An 18,850-nucleotide genomic window follows, 5' to 3' on the forward strand; every position below is an offset into this window, starting at 1 on the left:
GTTTTTATTTTCCATTCATCCATTCCTCTCATCCTGCTTTATCTATTTATCTCTCCATTCCATCCATCCTTCCTTCCATCTATCTATCCACCCATCCATCTTGCTCCATTGACTTCTCTTCATCCACTGATCCTTCACTATGTCAATCCGTTCCTCTTTGCATTCACCCATCTTCCCTCCACCCCATAAATCCTTCTCTCCATCTAACCCTCCCTCTATCACATTTCTCCCTCCAGCCATCAAACCTTCCTCCATCACCCTCCTCCTTCTCTCCATCCATCGCAGTTTTGGTCTAAACAGACTAAGTGAAACAATTATAGGAATTTAAAAAGATTATTTTACCAGAGCAGCACCGAGAGTGATCAGTTACCCTGCAAAAGTACTTTAAAAATTTACAAAATATATATTAGATACTTACTGACGATGAAACCCAGCAGCATAGTAGGTATTGCAATCAATATAATGTAAATGGATTTGCTGGGAGTTTTGCTCATTAAAGTTTTTTCATATTTCCCAACTTTCACCTAGGTAGAAAACACAATTTTAACACATTTTGGATGCTTCACTGTGCATTACAACAAATTACACCAAATTTTGTAACAAGTGTGAAGTCAAGGCCCATCACTGACAGTAAATAATTGTTATCGGCACAGTTACTTTTCAATGTTTCCAGTAAATATTCTATCACTAAATATGCATTTAAGGATTAAGAATAATGGAGAATTCATTCCCAGGCATTGGAATACGGCCAGCTTTATTTGAGAAGCTCTGAACACTGCAACATTTATTCATGAGGCTTGCAGTGATGCAGGTAGATGGTGGCATGGTGCTGATATCACTGGACTAGTAATCCAGGCTATGGGTCTGGGATCATGAGCACAGATCCCACCACAGTGGTGGTTGAATTCAATTCAATTCAATTAAATCAATGAATCTGGAATTGAAAGCTAGTCGCAGTCATGGTGACCATGAACTATCATCAATTAATGTCACAATTCAGTTAAAAAAATCATCTTGTTCACTAATGTCCTTTAGGAAATCTGCCTTCCTTACCTGCTCTGGGCTACATGTGACTCCAGACCCACAGCAATGTGAATGACTATTAAGTGCTCTCCGATATGGTCTAGCAAGCCACTCAGTTCGAGGGTAATTAGGGATGGACAACATATGCTGGCCTTGTCAGTGATGTTGCTCACATCCCATTAAAGAATAATTTAAAAATATTGTGCAATACAGCAGTTAGTCTACTGCTGGAATATTGTATGCAGTTCTGGTCACTTTATTTCCATATAGAAAAGATGTGATTGCACTAGAAATGGTACAATGGAGAGTTGTGAGGACATTGCCTGGACTGGAAAATCCTAGTAATGATGAAAGATTGAATAGGCTCGGGTTCTTTCCCCATGGGACATCCTAACACTTGCTGTACCTGAAATGAAATATCGCCATAGTCCCAGAGGACAATAGGCTGCTCTCCCCTCAACTACATACTAATTTTGTGTGATTCATGGACCACGACAACCAGATCCCTCTGTACCAAGGAGTTCTGCAATCTCCCTTCATTTAAATAATATGCTGCTTTTCTATTTTTTAGATGCCAAAGTGTAGAAGTTCACATTTTCCCACGTTATACATTTTGCCCAGTCATTTACCTGTCTATATTTGCAGACTCTAGGAACGGGATTTTCTGGCCGCGCTCACCCCAAGACGGGAAAATCCCGCCCGAGGTCAACGGATCTTTGCATGGTCTGCCTCGCCTGCTACGATTTTCGTGATGGGTGGGACTGGAAAGTTCCACTCTAAATGTCCTCTTGACAACTAACTGTCCTACCTATCTTGGTGTGATCAGCAGATTTAGCTACCAGAATTTTGGCCCCTTCATCCAAGTCTTTGACATAGGTTGTAAATAGTTGAGGCACCAAAAGAAAACCATGAGGTACAATAGTTCCTGGTCCATTCTCCATAGCAATGTCCTGACCAATCAGAGTGGACTGGTCAAACAATCACTCTTTTCTCATGCAGTATAAATTGTTGGCACTCTTCTACTTGTCCTGATGAGTGTAGGATGAAAAGCTTCAACAGCACATCTGCTTTTTCAGCACTACACATTTTTCTCCCAGTGGAGTTGATTTTCATTCCCTTTAGTTTGGAAAGGAGCAGATGGCAGGGGGTAACGGTGACAAAATGGGGTAAGTGGACATGTGCCATGTTAACACTGCAATTGTGGCTGTCACTATTTTAAAAGGAGTCAACCGTCAGCTCGTTTATGAAAGTTAGAGACACTGCTTGTACCAAGTAGTTTCATTACACAGATAACCGAAAAGTTATAATGCTCTCTATAGCTATATGTGGGCAGTGTAAGGTTGGATCAAGTCTGTGTCAGGACAAGCCTTTGCTGGTATCTCTATCTCTCTCTCTCCCAGTAAATCAGTTTTTCCACTTCCTTTAATGTGCTACTTTTAAATGCTGCTCAATAAAAGAGGTTCAACTTCGTATCAGTGCCGTCTACGTCTATTCTGAGGAATGAATGGACCCTACAGAAGGCAAATGAAATTTTGGCTTCTATTTCAAGGGGAATGGAGTATAAAAAAGGGAGGTCTTGCTAAAACTATACAAGGTGCTAGTTAGACCAACAGTTCTGGTTCCTTTATCTAAGAAAAGATATAGTGGCATTGGAGGCAGTTCAGAGAAGTTTCACTAGGTTGATCACAGGTATGGATGGATTTTCTTATGAGGAGAGGTTGGCGTTCAGAAGAATGAGAGGCGACCTTCTTGAGACAGATAGGATTCTTAGGGGGCTTCACAGGCCAGATGCTGAGATGTTGTTCCCCCTGTGGGAGAGTCTAGGACCAGAGGGCATAATCTCAGAGTAAGACAGAGATGAGGATGGTTTCTTCTCTCAGAGGTTTATTTGGAATCACAAGCTTTCAGAGCACTGCTCCTTCATCAGGTGAGTGGAGGCATGGGTTCACAAACATCGCACATATAGGTAAAGACACAATTACAAGATAATTACAGACTGTAATGTGAAGAATGGTTGGAATGCGAGTCTTTACAGGTAATCAAGTCTTTACAGGTACAGACAGTGCAAGTGGAGAGAAGGATAATGGCAGGTTAAAGAGGTGTGAGTTTTCTCAAGCCAGGACAGTCAGTAGGATTTTGCAAACCCAGACAGTATGGTGGGGGTTACATGCAGTGTGACATGAACCCAAGATCCCGGTTGAGACTGTCCTCATGTGTGCGGAACTCAGCTATTAGTTTCTGTTCAGTGATTCTGCGTTGTCGTATGTCTTGAAGGCCGCCTTAGAGAATGCTTACTCGAAGATCAGAGGCAGAATGCCCTCAACTGCTGAAGTATTCCCTGACTGGAAGGGAACACTCCTGCCTGGTGATTGTCGCCCGGTGTCCGTTCATCTGTTGTCGTAGCTTCTGCATGGTCTTGCTGACGTACCATGCCTTGGGACATCCTTTCCTGCACCGTATGTTAGAATGTAAATGGTGACAACTTTGTATTGGATGTAATGTGACCAATGGCAACAAGATGTAAGGGTCAGCTGACCCAGTAAACCATGGAACCAATTGCAGCATGATGGAATAGTCAGCTGACTCACTATAAATAAAACGTGTGTAGAATTGTGGGGAGCTTGGATTGGCCCAGGGCAAGGCCCCAAGTTTGGAGTAATGATGTTTCTTTATTAAACACTTTCTTTGATTTATTAGTTGGAGTAAGTTTTGTTCTATTTTTATTGGCTGCATTTGAAGAGTTACTTCTGATGCAACATTGTTAGCAGAGGAAAACCCATCGTAGCTTGGTGCTTGTTTTTGAAGAAGTGCTACAACTATGGCAGACAGTAGAAGTAAATCAGTGGGATTAGATTGTCCCTGTCTTTTCACATACCAAACCATATCGGCAATGGAAGGCAGAAGTGAAAATGTGGACCCTTGGTACCTCGGTACCGGAAAAAAAGCAAGGTATGGCATTAGCTTTGTCACTTCAATTAGGAGCAAAGTAAGAAGCAAAGTATTTTCCCATTGGATGGCAGATGCCCAAAATAGAAAAGAAGGGCGACAGCTCCTGATACAATACTTAGATAGGTTTTACCAGAAAGGTGAGTTCTTGGAGAATTATGAAGGATGGGTGATGTTTGACAGGATTAGGAGACAAGATACGCAGTCCATGGAACAGTATATCATAGATTTTGATAGGGGCCGTAACAGGCTAATGAAATTTAATTTGGAGATTCCAGATGCAGTATTAGCCTTTAGGTTGTTGGACTGTGCATGTCTGTCGCACATGGATACTCTATTAGTAATGGCTGGGATACAATTAAGGGGAACAGAGCCCCTCTTCGATCAGATGGCAGCATCATTAAAAAGCTTTTCAGGAAACAATCCTTCCCCGCCACCTTGTTCAATGCAGACCGGAATGCCATAGCGCCCAGATGAAGGAGTCAATGGTGACTCAACTGCATGCCAGACCAAATGGTACACGAAGGCCTTTAAACAGAGACAGTTACATTAATAACAGATCTGGTGTCAAAAACGGTGATAACCGATTTGAACATGGGGAAAGAAGCAGCACATAGGAAACTGATAGAAGACGTTTAAATCGAAGGAATGCGAGAGGGATTGTGGATCACTGTTTCCAATGTGATTCCCCCATACCACTACATTGTAAACTGTCCAAAAAGAAGAAATCTGTCTTTGAAACCACATGTGACACAGAATACGTGGAAACCGACAGTGACGAGGATAAGGACCAGGAAGGCATTTGTTTCGGTGGCAGAAAAGTTGAGTTCCATAATGAGTGTTCTGATGATAGACTCTTTCAACTGTGCTGTTTTAGAGAATAGATGTCCGTCCACTGTCTGCGGCCAAGATTGGCTAAGTTGTTATTCAGGGTCTCTTGAGCATGAAGACCAAAAGAAAGTAAAAGTACAAGATACTTCCACCTGCTTTAGATTTGGAGGTGACAACACTTTAACGTCCTCCAAAAGGAAGATACTTCCCTGTAGGATTGCAGGAATCAGTTTATTTATAAGTACAGATGTAGTTTCCACTGATATATCTTTGTTGTTAAGCAGGTCTGCGACGAAGAAAGCTCAGATGACCATTGATTTGAAACAGGATAAAGCTGTGGTGTTTGGGAAAACTGTGGACCTACATTTTACAAGATCTGGCCATTATTGTCTTCCTTTAAGTGAACCGAAATTATCAGACCAAAGGATTCATGAGGCATTCGTGTCGCGAACAGACAACAGCACGATGGACAAAAAGATTATTTTGAAACTCCATAAGCAGTTTGGTCATCCAGCACCACAGAGACTGAGAGCACTGCTGCAGGATGCAGGTGTGCTGGACAAAGGGTATAATGATCTCATAGAACAAATATCAACCCAGTGTGAAATTTGCATAAAATATAGAACGACACCCTCGCGTCCAGTCATGAGTCTATCATTAGCACGAGATTTCAATGATGGTGATGGATCTAAGGATATGGGACAAGGACAAAGGCATCTATTGCACTTTGTGGACTTGGCCACCTAGTTTAGCATATCCACGGTGATTTATAGCAAAGATAAAAAGACCATTATAGATAAAATTATGACCCATTGGATTGGAACAGGATTGGGGGCACCGTCTAAATTTTTGACGGACAATGGGGGCGAATTCGCAAATGATGAGTTTCAAGATATGTGCGAAAATTTAAATATCGTAATAATGCGCACTGCAGCAGAGAGCCCATTCAGCAATGGCCTCTGTGAAAGGAATTACGCAGTTATCGAAGACATGTTGCATAAAAATTTGGCTTGTCAACCGGGCTGTAAATTACAGGTTGCATTAGCATGGACAGTGCACGCGAAAAATTCATTAAAATGGTGGAGGGGCTATAGTCCATACCAGTTGGTATACAGGAGGAATCCAAAGTTGCCGTCAGTATTAACAGATGCTCCCCGGCGCGAGAAGGGACAAGCATTAGCTCCATGTTTTCTGCACACTTAAACGCTATGCATGCAGGAAGGAAGGCCTTCATTAAGGCTGAGGTTTCAGAACAGATAAGAAGGGCCCTAAGTCGTCGCATCAGACCATCGGGGGCATACTTTGAGAAAGGGGATAGGGTGTACTATAAAAGAAAGGGCAAAAAAGAGTGAAAAGGGCCTGGGAAAGTGATAGGAACAAACACCAAGGTAGTTATAATACAACATGGCAACCAGACAGTGCGAGCCCACTCTTCGAGGGTAGTGGGAATTGGGTATGAATTTGGAGCATCTGAGAAAGATGAAGAGCAATCAACAATAGATGAGGGGGAATCTGATGATCAACAAAGTACCAGTGAAGCAGGGGATGAAGCTGCTACTTCAAAGGTTCAGCTACCCAAAGTAGGCACAGTGGTATCATACAAAACCGAAGAGTCAAGCGAGTGGAGGGAGGCCACTATAATTGGGAAAGCAGGAAAGGCCTCAGGAAAGTATGAACACTGGCTCAACATCCAAGGGTGAGGGCAAGAAGCCAAAGCTATAGATTGGGAAAATGGGGTGGTCAGACGGAAACAAAAAAAGTGAGACCCAAGTCCTGAGGATGAGACAGTAAGCATTCGTGAACCCAGGAAAAAGTCACGAATCTGTGACCGAAGGTGTGTCAACAGAGAACAGCGGTCTGAAAGTAGCAGCCCTGACAGAAACAGACACGGCAGTAGAGGCTGGAGTTTAACGAGGAAGGCTAGGAATCAAACCAATGATAGGAATGGGAGTAGAAGGCCCATGATCAGGGAGGGAGTATTGATAGCTGCAAACCAAATGGAACTCACGGAAGTTAGAGAGGCCAAACAAAGGAAGCTGGAGAGTTGGAAGGAATTTGGGATGTACACCAAGGTACCAGATGAAGGGCAGCCTGCTTTGCCCCATAGGTGAGTTTGCACAGAGAAAGTTTTGCAAGATGGAACGTATAAAGCTAAAGCCAGATTAGCAGCCCGTGGGTATGAGGAATATTTGGATGGGAGAAACATTAGGGTTGATTCACCCACAGCAGGGAAAGTGACACTGACATTTTTTTTGCTGTTCTAGCCTCTAATAATTGGATGTGTAAATCAATTGATATCAAAGCAGCATTTCTGCAGGGCGAGGCATTTCAGAGAAAAGTTTTTCTGAGGTCACCCAAAGAAGCAGGTAATACACAGGGACATTTGTGGAAATTAAATAAATGGGTATATGGGTTAAGTGATGCATCAAGGGTTTGGTATTTCTCTGTACGATCTGTATTACTGAAGGCTGGCTGTGTCCAGTTAAAAGCAGATCCAACAATGTTTTACTGGAAGGCTGAAGGAAAATTAGCTGGAATTTTTGTGATGCACGTGGATGATTTCCTCTGGGGTGGCACAGAAGAATTTGAAAAAAGGGTCATTGAGAAGCTGAAAACAGAATTTAAAATAGGGAGTCAAGCAGCTGGTGCTTTTCGATATCTGGCTCCACAAATATCTCCATCCTCAACGATGGAGGAGCCCAGCACATCAGTGCAAAAGATATGGCTGAAGCATTCATAGCAATCTTCAGCCACAAGGGCCGAGTGGATGATCCACCTTGGCCTTCTCCAGTGGTCCCCAACATCACAGATACCAGTCTCCAGCCAATTCAATTCACTCCACATAATATCAAGAAACAGTTGGAGGCACTGAATGCTGCAAAGGCAATGGGCCCTGATAACATTTCGGCAATAGTACTGAAGGCTTGTGCTCCTGAACTTGCCGCTCCCCTAGCCAAGCTCTTCTAGTACAGTTACAACATTGGCAACTACTTTGCAATGTGGAACATTGCCTGGGTTTGTTTTGTACACAAAAAGCAGGACAAATCCAACTTGGGAATGACTGCCCCATCACTCTACTCTCATCAGTAAAGCCATGGAAGGGGTCAACAGCGCTATCAAGCTGCACCTGCTCGGCAATAGCTTGCTCAGTGACACCCAGATGGATTTTTCCAGGGTCACTCAGCTCTTGACCTCATTCCAGCCTTGGTTCAAACATGGACAAAACAGCTGAATTCCAGCGGTGAGATGAGAGTGACAGCCCTTAACGTCAAGGCTGCATTCATCCGAGTGTGGCATCAAGGAGCCCTAGCAAAACTGGAATCATTTGATTTGACTTGATTTATTTTTGTCACATGTATTAGTTCACAATGAAAAGTATTGTTTCTTGCACACTATACAGAAAGGTCAACTTAATGCGAGGTAGATCCATTCAAAAGTCTGACGGCAGCAGGGAAGAAGCTCTTCTTGAGTCAGTTCGTACGTGTACTCAGAGTTTTGTATATTTTTCCTGAGGGAAGAAGGTGGAAGAGAGAATGTCCGGGGTGCATGGGGTCCTTAATTACGCTGGCTGCTTTTGTGAGGCAGCGGGAAGTTTAGACAGTGTCAATGGATGGGAGGCTGGTTTGTGTGATGGACTGAGCTTTGTTCATGACCCTTTGTAGGTTCTTGCTGTCTTGGGCAGAGTAGAAGACATAGCAAGTTGTGGTACAACCAGAAAGAATGCTTTCTATGGTGCACCTGTAAAAGTTGATGAGAGTCGTAGCGGACATGCTAAATTTCCTTAGTCTTCTGAGAAAATAGAGGCATTTGTGGGCTTTCTTAATAATAGTGTCAGCATGGAGGGACCAGGACAGGCTGTTGGTGACCTGGACACCTAAAGACTTGAAGCTCTTGGCTATTTCCACTCAATGGTTATCAATCAATGGGTATGAGAGGGCAAACTCTCTGCTGTTTGGCGTCAAACCTGGCACATAGGAAGATGGTTGTGGTTGTGGAGGGTTAGTCATCTCAGCTCCAGGACATCTCTACAGGAGTCCCTCAGGGTAGTGTCCTAGGCCCAGCCATCTTCAGCTGCTTCATCAATGACCTTCCCTCCATCATAAGGTCAGAAGTGGGGATGTTTGCCGATGATTGCACAATGTTCGTCACCATTCACAATTCCTCAGATACTGAAGCAGTCCATGTTCAAATGCAACAAGATCTGGACAATATCCAGGCTTGGGCTGACAAGTGGCAAGTAACATTCGTGCCACACAAATGCCAGGCAATGACCATCACCAATAAGAGACTCTCTAACCACCGCTCCTTGACATTCAATGGTGTTTGTTACCATCACTGAATCCCCCACTGTCAACATCCTTGGGGTTACCATTGACCAGAAACTCAACTGGACTTGCCATGCAAACACAGTGGCTACAAGAGCAGGTTAGAGGCTAGGAATACTGCAGCGAGTAACTCACCCCCTGACTCCTCAAAGCCTGTCCACCATCTACTAAGCACAATTTTTAAAAAAAGTTTATTTATTAGTCACAAGTAAGGCTTACATTAACACTGCAATGAAGTTACTGTGAAAGTAGGAGTCTGATGGAATACTCTCCACTTGCCTAGATGGCTGCAGCTCCAACAACACTTGAGAAACTTGACGCCATCCACAAATATCCACTCCCTCCATCACCGATGCTCAGTAGCAGCAGTGTGTACTATCTACAAGATGCACTGCAGACATTCACCAAAGATCCTGAGACAATACCTTCCAAACCCACGACCACTTCCATCTAAAGGACAAGCACAACAGATACATAGGAATACCACCACCTGCAAGTTCCCCTCCAAGCCACTCACCATCCTAACTTGGAAATATATTACCATTCCTTCGCAGTCGCTGGGTCAAAATCCTGGAATTCCCTCCCTAATGGCATTGTGGGTCAACCCACAACATGTGGACTGCAGTGTTTCAAGAAGACAGGTCACCACCATCTTCTCGAGTGCAACTAGGGATGGGCAATAAATGCTGGCCAGCCAGTGACGCCCATGTCCCACAAATGAATGTTTAAAAAAATCAAGAAATGCAAAGGCTATGGGCCCTGACTTGGGGTTTGCTACAAGTCAGGATGCCCCATAACTAGCCGCATCCCTAACCAAATCACTCCACTATGGCTATAACATTAATATGGGAAATTGCACAACAATGTCTTGTCCACAAAATGCAGGACAAATGCGACCTGGCCAATTCTCACCAGATCAATCTACTCTTGATGATTGGCAAAGTGATGGAAAGGGACCATTGACAGTGGCATCAAGTGGCACTTACACAGCAACACTTGCTCACTGACACTCAGTTTGGGTTCTGTCACTCAGCTTCTGACCTCATTACGGCCTTGGTCCAAATATGGATAAAGCAGCTGAACCCAAGAACTAAGGGGAGAGTGACCAGCGGTTGACATCAAGACAGATTGTGTGTAGAATCAAGGAGCCAAGCAGAATTGAAATCAAAGGGAATCAGGCAGAAAACCCTGGTTGTTGGAGGTCAAACATCTCTCCCAGGACATCACCTGCAGGACTTCCGCAGGGTAGTATTCCAGGCCCAACCACCTTCAGCTGCTTCATCAATTACCTTCCCTCCATTTTAAAGTCAGAAGTGGGGATGTTTGCTGATTGCACAATCTTGGGCACCATGGCTCCTCAGACAGTGAAGCAGTCCATCTCCAAATGCAGCAAGACCTGGACAAAATTCAGACTTGGTCTGATAATTGGCACCAACATGTGTGCCACACTCATGCCCAGCAATGATAATCTCCAACAAGAGGGAATCTAAACACCTCTCTTGACTATCAATGGCATTACCATCTACATTAAACATTCACATCCTCCACCATCGACACACAGTGGCAGCAACACACCAACGCCTCTTCGATAGCATTTTCCAAAACCATGACCTCTACCACCTAGAAGGACAAGATCAGCAAAAGCATGGGAACACCACCACCTGCAAGTTCCCCACCAAGCAATACACCATCCTGACTTGAAACTATATCGTCATTCCTCCATTGCCATTGGGTCGAAATCCTACAACTCCCTCCCTAACAACACTCTGGGTGTACCTATACCATGTGAACTGGAGTAGTTCAAGAAGGTAGCTCACCACCACCTTCTCAAGGACAATTAGGGATGTGGTGCATATACTGGCTACCGAGGAATGAATAGATAGAAAAAAAAACTTACTCCTACTCCTGATATTGAAGTATTGGGTGTGATTGATACACATTTTATTTTATCTTTCATCACCTCTGTAACATTACAATCCCATCGGTCATCCTTGTCCCTCAGAACAGAAACCTGAATTTCACTTTTGTCAAGTTGTAAATTATCTTTCTTTTTCTGTAAAATAAACAGTTCAAAAGGCAAACAGTTAAAAAGAGCCTGAAAATAAATGATAACTGGTGCTCAACAAGTGATGAAATGAAATGCTTTTTACCATTATAGTTATCAGGAGTTGTTTGTCAAGGGTAATCATTGCAAAGTTGTAAAATTCAGGGTCCTCTTGGTACGTCACAGGGAAATATTGCTCCTTCGATCCAGACACATGGAATAACATGGTATAATTGCCAGGCCCTCCACTGTTCTGAGGAGATGGTGAGCCACAGACCCAGGTTGAATTAATAATTAAACACTCCTGTTGTACAAACAGAAAACATTGATATATGGAATAAATAACGTCAAAGATTAAATTGTGCTTTTGCATTTGATACAAAATAAGAACCAATTTCATCCAAATTACACACGTCACTCGTGATGAACTGAGGTTAAAACAGGATAATTTCAGTTACTGGAAATAAAAGAAACTTACAGCCGGCTTCTTTGGGTCTTCCTTTAACCACATCTGCATCTGTTCAACCACATCTAAATTTCTGCCTCTTATCGTTATGCTTCGGCCTCCACTGGAGAAAGCAAACCAGAGATGAGAAGGTCAAACTGCAACAAGAAATATGGCCATGAAGATCTTCTGCCTACAGTCTGGTCTTTTAACAGTGGGATTTTCTTGTATAAGATCTGAGCTTTGACAGTGGGATATTCCTGTATAGGATCTGAATCATAGAATGATAGAAACCCTTCAGTGCAGAAAGAGGCCATTTGGCCCATCGGGTCTGCACCGACCACAATCCCACCCAGGCCCTACCCTCTTATCCCTATATATTTACCCGCTAATCCCTCTAACCTACGCATCTCAGGACACTAAGGGGCAATTTTAGCATAGCCAATCAACCTAACCCGCACATCTTTGGACTGTGGGAGGAAACTGGAGCACCCGGAGGAAACCCACGCAGACACGAGGAGAATGTGCAAACTCCACACAGACTGTGACCCAAGCCAGGAATCGAACCCAGGTTCCTGGAGCTGTGAAGCAGCAGTGCTAACCACTGTGCTACTGTGCCGCCCTTTGACAGTGGGAAATTCCTGTGTAGGATCTGAGCAGAGATATTTCAATCATCGATCGTCACATTTGAGGTGCCTGAAGATTGGAGGGTGGCAAATGTTGTGCCTTTGTTTAAAAAGGGCTGCAGGGAAAAGCCTGGGAACTACAGGCCACTGAGCCCCGCATCTGAGGTGGGTAAGTTATTGGAAGGTATTTTGAGAGACAGGATCTACAGGCATTTAGAGATGCAACAACTGATGAGGGACAGTCAGCATGGCTTTGTACGTGGAAAAATCATGTCTCACAAATGTGATTGAATTTTTTGAAGGGCTAACCAAGAAGGTAGATGGGGGCAGTGCAGTTGATGCTGTCTACATGGACTTTAGCAAGGCCTTTGAGAAGGTACTGCATGTTAAATTGTTGCATAATGCTAAATCTCACGGGATCCAGGGTGAGGTAGCTAAATGGATACAAAATTGGCTTGATGACAGAAGCCAGAGGGTGGTTGTAGGGGGTTGCTTTTCAAACTGGAGGCCTGTGACAAGCGGTGTGCCTCAGGGATCGGTGCTGGGTCCACTGTTATTTGTCATTTATATTAATGATTTGGATGAGAATATAGGAGGCATGGTTAGTAAGTTTGCAGGTGACACCAAGATTCGTGGCATAGTGGACAGTGAAGAAAGTAATCTCCGATTGCAATGGGATCTTGATCAATTGGGCCAGTTGGCTGACAAATGGCAGATGGAGTTTAATTTAGATAAATGCGAGGTGATGCATTTTAGTAGATTGAACCAGGGCAGGACTTACACAGTTAATGGTAGGGCGCTGGGGAGAGTTACAGAACAAAGAGAACTAGGGGTACATGTTCATAGCTCCTTGAAAGTGGAGTCACAGGTGGACAGAGTGGTGAAGAAGGCATTCAGCATGCTTGGTTTCATTGGTCAGTACATTGAATACAGGAGTTGGGATGTCTTGTTGAAGTTCGACAAGACATTGGTAAGGCCACACTTGGAATACGGTGTACAGTTCTGGTCACCCTATTATAGAAAGGATATTATTAAACTAGAAAGAGTGCAGAAAGGATTTACTAGGATGCTGTCAGGACTTGATGGTTTGAGTTATGAGGAGAGGCTGAATAGACTGAGACTTTTTTCTCTAGAGCGTATAAGGGTGAGTGGTGATCTTATAGAGGTCTATAAAATAATGAGGGGCATAGATCAGCTCGATAGCAATATGTTTTCCCAAAGGTAGGGGAGTCTAATCCTAGAGGGCATAGGTTTAAGGTGAGAGGGGAGAGATACAAAAGTGTCCAGAGGGGCAATTTTTTCACACAGAGGGTGGTGAGTGTCTGGAACAAGCTGCCAGAGATAGTAGTAGAGGCGGGTCCAATTTTGTCTTTTAAAAAGCATTTAGGCAGTTACATGGGTAAGATGGGTATAGAGGGATATGGATCAAATGCAGGCAATTGGGACTAGCTTCGGGGTTTAAAAAAAAGGGTGGCATGGACAAGTTGGGTCGAAGGGCCCGTTTCCATGCTGTAAACCTCTATGACTCTATGACATGGAGAAAAGTTCAATTATTTGAGCTAAAATATATTTTATTTTATCTACTCAGGAAATTAACTGAAGACCTTATATTGTAAAAAAAATGACTATTATATCATTTTGATTGTTCACTTGTTAATTATTTTTAATAAATTTGACTCACATTGATACTTTAAAGAAATTCTGCTGTGATACTCTTGTCACTTCTGAAGATTTAAATGGAATCTTACCAAGATCTTACCATGAACTATTAGAAATAGTCATCAAAGCAAGCTTATTGTTTGTTCACAATGAAGCTACTTAAATGCTTCTTGGATCTCAAGGTCAAAATGGTTTGGGACTTGGGACAGAGCCCTGAGAAAGTTTTAAGGTACAAAAGGCAAAGTAATCTAACTAAGATCCAAAACAACCCAAGAACAAAACACCTCCTCCTCCTATCACCATTATACTCACCTGACCCAGGATACATTTGGGTGAATCTTTGTAATGAAAATGTTACTGACGTACTCCAGTACAGCAGTTCTGTTCGCCACACACTCCTTTTCAGAATCAAACAGTAAGCACACTGTCTTTTTACCATGGGTTGTCTTTGGTAAAACACATCTTATGGATGTACTGTTCTCGATTGTACAATTCCTCGAGCTGGTGGAGAAATATATTTTAAAACATTAATATTCTGTTTATTGTCCAAATTTCACTTATTTTGTTTTTGTGACCAGCTGTCTGAACGACTTATTCCTAGACAAGGGGAGTTTTGTTAAGTGTCCACAGATCAGCTACTTCACAGCTAGAGTAAGAATAACGCTGTCTATATTATAACAAAGATACACTAACCCTCAATACTCCACTTATCAATAACCAGACCTTTCAGGAGTGAAACTGGGAAACACTGGATCATACACAGTGATGTAAATGTGTGGCTCTCTTCTCTAAATGGAATTGATGCTGGTCAATTGTTAATTTTACATCGAGAAATTAAAGATTTTTTGTCAGCCAAAGGTATTTAGGGATTTCAGGTATAGGTCATGGATCAGTTAAGATCTTACTGAATGGGCTAAATATCCTCCTCCTGTTCCTTTGTTTGTATACCAAGTCAAAACAAATTAATAACTTCATTTAGGAAGATAGGAATTAGGAGCAGAAGTAGGTAAATTCAGCCCTTCGAGCTTGCTCTGCCATTCAATCTGATCATGGCAGATCTCTCCCTGGTCTCAAATCCACCTCCCCACCTGTTCCCCATACCCCTCTTTCCCTTTCTTAAATTAGAAATATCTCCATCCCCCTCTTGAAACCATTCAACGATTCAGAATCCACCGCGCTGTGGGGCAGCGAGTTCCATAAGTTCATCGCTCTCGACAAGAAGTAGTTCCTCCTCATCTCAGTTTTAAATCTACTGCTTCTCAACCAAAACCTGTGACCTCTTGTTCTAGATTGCCCCACAAGAGGAAACATTTGGTCTACGTTTACTTTATCAATCCCTTTTAAAATTTTATATAGCTCGATCAGGTCCCCTCTCATCCTTCTAAACTCCAGTAAGGATAAGCCTCATATGTCAACCCCTTCAGCCCAGGAATCAATCAGGTGAACCTCCCCTGAACTGCCTCGAATGCCACCACATTCTTCCTCAAATAAGGAGACCAAACCTGGACATAATACTCCAGGTGTGGTCTCACCAACACCCCATACAATTGCAACAACGCTTCTCTAATTTTATCCTTCACTCCTTTTGCAATAAATGCCAACATCCCATTTGCCTTTTTTATTACATGCTGCACCTGCGTACCGACTTTCTGCGATTCATCAACATAGACACCCAGATCCCTCTGCCCGGACACATTTGAATCTGCTTTTCATTTAGGTAATAATTTACCTTTCTATGTTGTCTGCCAAAATGGATAACCTCACATTTATCTACATTAAACTCCATCTGCCAAATTTTGGCCCATTCTCCTAGAATATTTATATCTGCGTGTAAAATTTTTATATCCTCTTCACTGCCTGCTTTCCACCTATTTTTGTATCATCTGCAAATTTTGGAATGTTACACTCTGTCCCTGCTTGCAGATGATTTATATAGATTATAAACAGTCGAGGCCCAAGGACTGACCCCTGCAGCACCCCGCTAGTTACATTTCACCAGCCAGAGAAGGACTCATTTATCCTGACCCTCTGCTTTCTGTCAGTCAGCCAATCCTCAATCCAATCTATTCGAAAGGAACAAATCGAACTACTTTTCATAGTTTACTACAATTTGCACTTACTTGGCTGTAACATAGTCACTCATTCCTTTGATGCGAATCATCGCGCTTGATCCCACATTTAGACCAGAACCAACAATGGTCACTGTGGCCCTCTGGGATGAAAACACACGTTTTGGTTCCAGAGACATAACAACTGGTTCCTGATTAAATGAAATGTTTCAAAATTATCATTTCTCTGAACAAGAAAGACTTGCATTTCTATAATACCTTTCACAATCTCAGGGTGTTCCAAATCAAAACCACTGAAACACTTCTGAAGCGCAATCGCCAAAATTCTCCTGTCTCGCCCACATTCTAATGGTAATTGTTATTATTTTTTTAATTATCAGTTTATTGCTTTGACATTGCCTTAATTTGTTCAGCAAGTTGTTTGTTTTCTTCAAAGTCAACTTTTTTGAAATTCATGTATCTTTCTGAAATTTGCTCACTGGCCCCTTGAGTGACAAAAAATGGAAATGTGACCCATACAAAAGTTCGACAGGTTTGCTTAACATCATCCAGGACAAAGCAGCTTGTTTGATTGGCACCCCTTCGATCACCTTCAACATCCACTATCAATGCGAGTTGCAGCAGTGTTTACCATCTACAAATTATAAACCAGCAACTCACCAAGGGTCCTTTATCAGCAGTTGCAAAACCCACGACCTCTACCACCAAGAAGGATAAGGAAAGCAGATGTGTGGAAACACCACCACCTGCAAGTTGTCCTATATCTTGACTTGGAACAATATCACTGTTCCTTCAGTATTGCTGGGTCAAAATCTTGGAACTCCCTCTCTAACAGTACTGTGGATTGCAGCAGTTCAACAAGGTGGTTCACCACCACCTTCTCAAGGGCAATCGGTGTAGGCAAAAAATACTGGTTTAGGCACTTCCTCTGAAAGAATTTAAAAAGTTGTTCCACCATTGGCAGCCATGCGTTCAGCTGCATTGTCCCTAAAGCTCTCGAATTCCTTCCCTAAATCTCGCGATCTCCTGACTTCTTAGGCTAGAATTGAGGAACGATCTATTTGTTATTATTTGGCTATAGCATGTGAGTAACTCCAGAAAGACAGCATTTATCACCCATCCCTAGTTCCCCTGAGAAAGTGGTGGGCCTTCTTCCTGAACCACTGCAGTCCTTGTGGTGAAGGCACTTTCACAATGGCACTGTTTTATATTATTATTCATGGTGACTGTTTACAATCTGAGGACACTTAATGCAAGGCTAGAGTAAAATCTGATTTATACTGAGGAGGGAGCACAGAGAGATGGGATGGAACCATCTTTTCTGCAGGATATTAACTTCTGTAACAAAGTGCCAACTTCATTAAATTGACCTTCATAAATTGCCCTTGGGGGAATTTGAACTCAACACCACTGGGTGACTCGTCTAACCACTAGCCTATCAGAGCCATGGACTCATCATAAAATATGCAGAAAGCATCGAACATTCTTCAGATTGGGGAGGTGATGGCCGAATGGTATTATCGCTAGACTAATAATCCAGAAACTCAGCTAAAGTTCTGGGAACTCAGGTTTGAATCCTGCCACGACAGATGCGGAATTTGAATTCAATTAAAACATTTCTGGAATTAAGAATCTATTGATGACCACAAAACCATTGTCGATTGTCAGAAGAACCCATCTGGTTCACTAATGTTCACAGTAAGAGTTTTAACAACACCCAGGATAAAGTCCAACAGGTTTATTTGGTAGCAAATAGCATTAGCTTTCGGAGCGCTGCTCCTTCGTCAGATGGAGTGGAAATGTGCTCTCAAACAGGGCACAGAGACACAAAATCAAGTTACAGAATACTGATTAGAATGTGAATCCCTCCAGCCAACCAGATCTGTTTGTAGAAACTTGATGTCTGTGTTGATATGCGCGATCTTCTTGGAGATCCTCTCCACTTGGAGCCGGCAGTTTGCGGTGTCGATGGTAGTCATGATGTGGAGATGCCGGCATCTCCACATCATCACTAATGTTCTTCAGGGAAGGAAATCTGTTGTCCTTACGTGGTCTGGCCTACATGTGACTCCAGAACCACAGCAATGTGGTCGACTCTCAACTGCCCTGTGAAATGGCTGAGTGAACCACTCGGTTTCGAGGGCTTCTAGGGATGGGCCATAAATGCTGGTCAGCCAGCAACACCCATGTCCCACAAATGAATTTTTTAAATCCTGAAATTGGTGGAAGTTGCATTCCTTGGAATGGTGATTCATTTCGAGAGCTGGAAACAAAAGCTAATCAAAGCTTTATTTATACAATTCAAACATAAAACTCTATTAACTCATAGAGTATTCCTTACCTTACAAATCCTTTTTGGAGAACAGAAAACACAGTCTGGTTTCTCGACATCACAACTGTAAACTGTTAAAACAGAAGCGTCAATACAATTGGAATGTGAAGTCCAGTGCAACAAGGAAGCTCGTACACCAGTAAGATAGGTTAGGATGGAAATATCTGCAATAGATTCATCCTTTTATTTTAAAATTACTTAACAGTGCAATGTTAATATCTTATAATTGTTTTGGAGAAGAACAAAGATTCAGTAACAAATGGACACCTTAACACATTTGCTATCAAGTTCACTGATTTTATCAATTAAGATTGTGATTGACTTTCAGGAGGTGAAATTGGTTTTCAGTGTTTGTGTAGAACGGATGAAGGCCACTGTTTAATACTCCAGCCTCCATCTTACCTCAGGCCATTATTAATGACCCCTAACCTCTCTCCGATCTCAGGCCACTGTCAATGAGCCCTAATCTCCACCTTAATTGAGGCCATTGTCAATGACACTAAATTCAAAGAGTAGGAAAATTGGCCAGGGTATAATCAGGCAGATGATT

At 42.6% G+C, this 18,850-nt stretch overlaps 1 protein-coding gene across 2 annotated transcripts in view; it reads right to left on the reverse strand.

Annotated features, from left to right (window-relative positions):
- The window catches only part of plxnc1 (plexin C1), a 156,578-nt gene that overhangs the window by 63,410 nt on the left and 74,318 nt on the right, over positions 1-18,850 (reverse strand). For both annotated transcript variants that reach the window (XM_078235229.1, XM_078235228.1), the window contains exons 12-18: positions 18,310-18,371; positions 16,020-16,159; positions 14,212-14,400; positions 11,648-11,738; positions 11,276-11,473; positions 11,023-11,178; positions 419-524 (exon numbers count right to left, since the gene is read on the reverse strand). In XM_078235229.1, coding sequence (XP_078091355.1) covers positions 419-524; positions 11,023-11,178; positions 11,276-11,473; positions 11,648-11,738; positions 14,212-14,400; positions 16,020-16,159; positions 18,310-18,371 — 942 coding nt within the window. The remainder of the gene's footprint in view (positions 1-418; positions 525-11,022; positions 11,179-11,275; positions 11,474-11,647; positions 11,739-14,211; positions 14,401-16,019; positions 16,160-18,309; positions 18,372-18,850) is intronic.

The sequence above is a fragment of the Mustelus asterias genome, chromosome 19, assembly GCF_964213995.1.
Source record: "Mustelus asterias chromosome 19, sMusAst1.hap1.1, whole genome shotgun sequence".
In the NCBI taxonomy this organism is placed as follows: domain Eukaryota; kingdom Metazoa; phylum Chordata; class Chondrichthyes; order Carcharhiniformes; family Triakidae; genus Mustelus; species Mustelus asterias.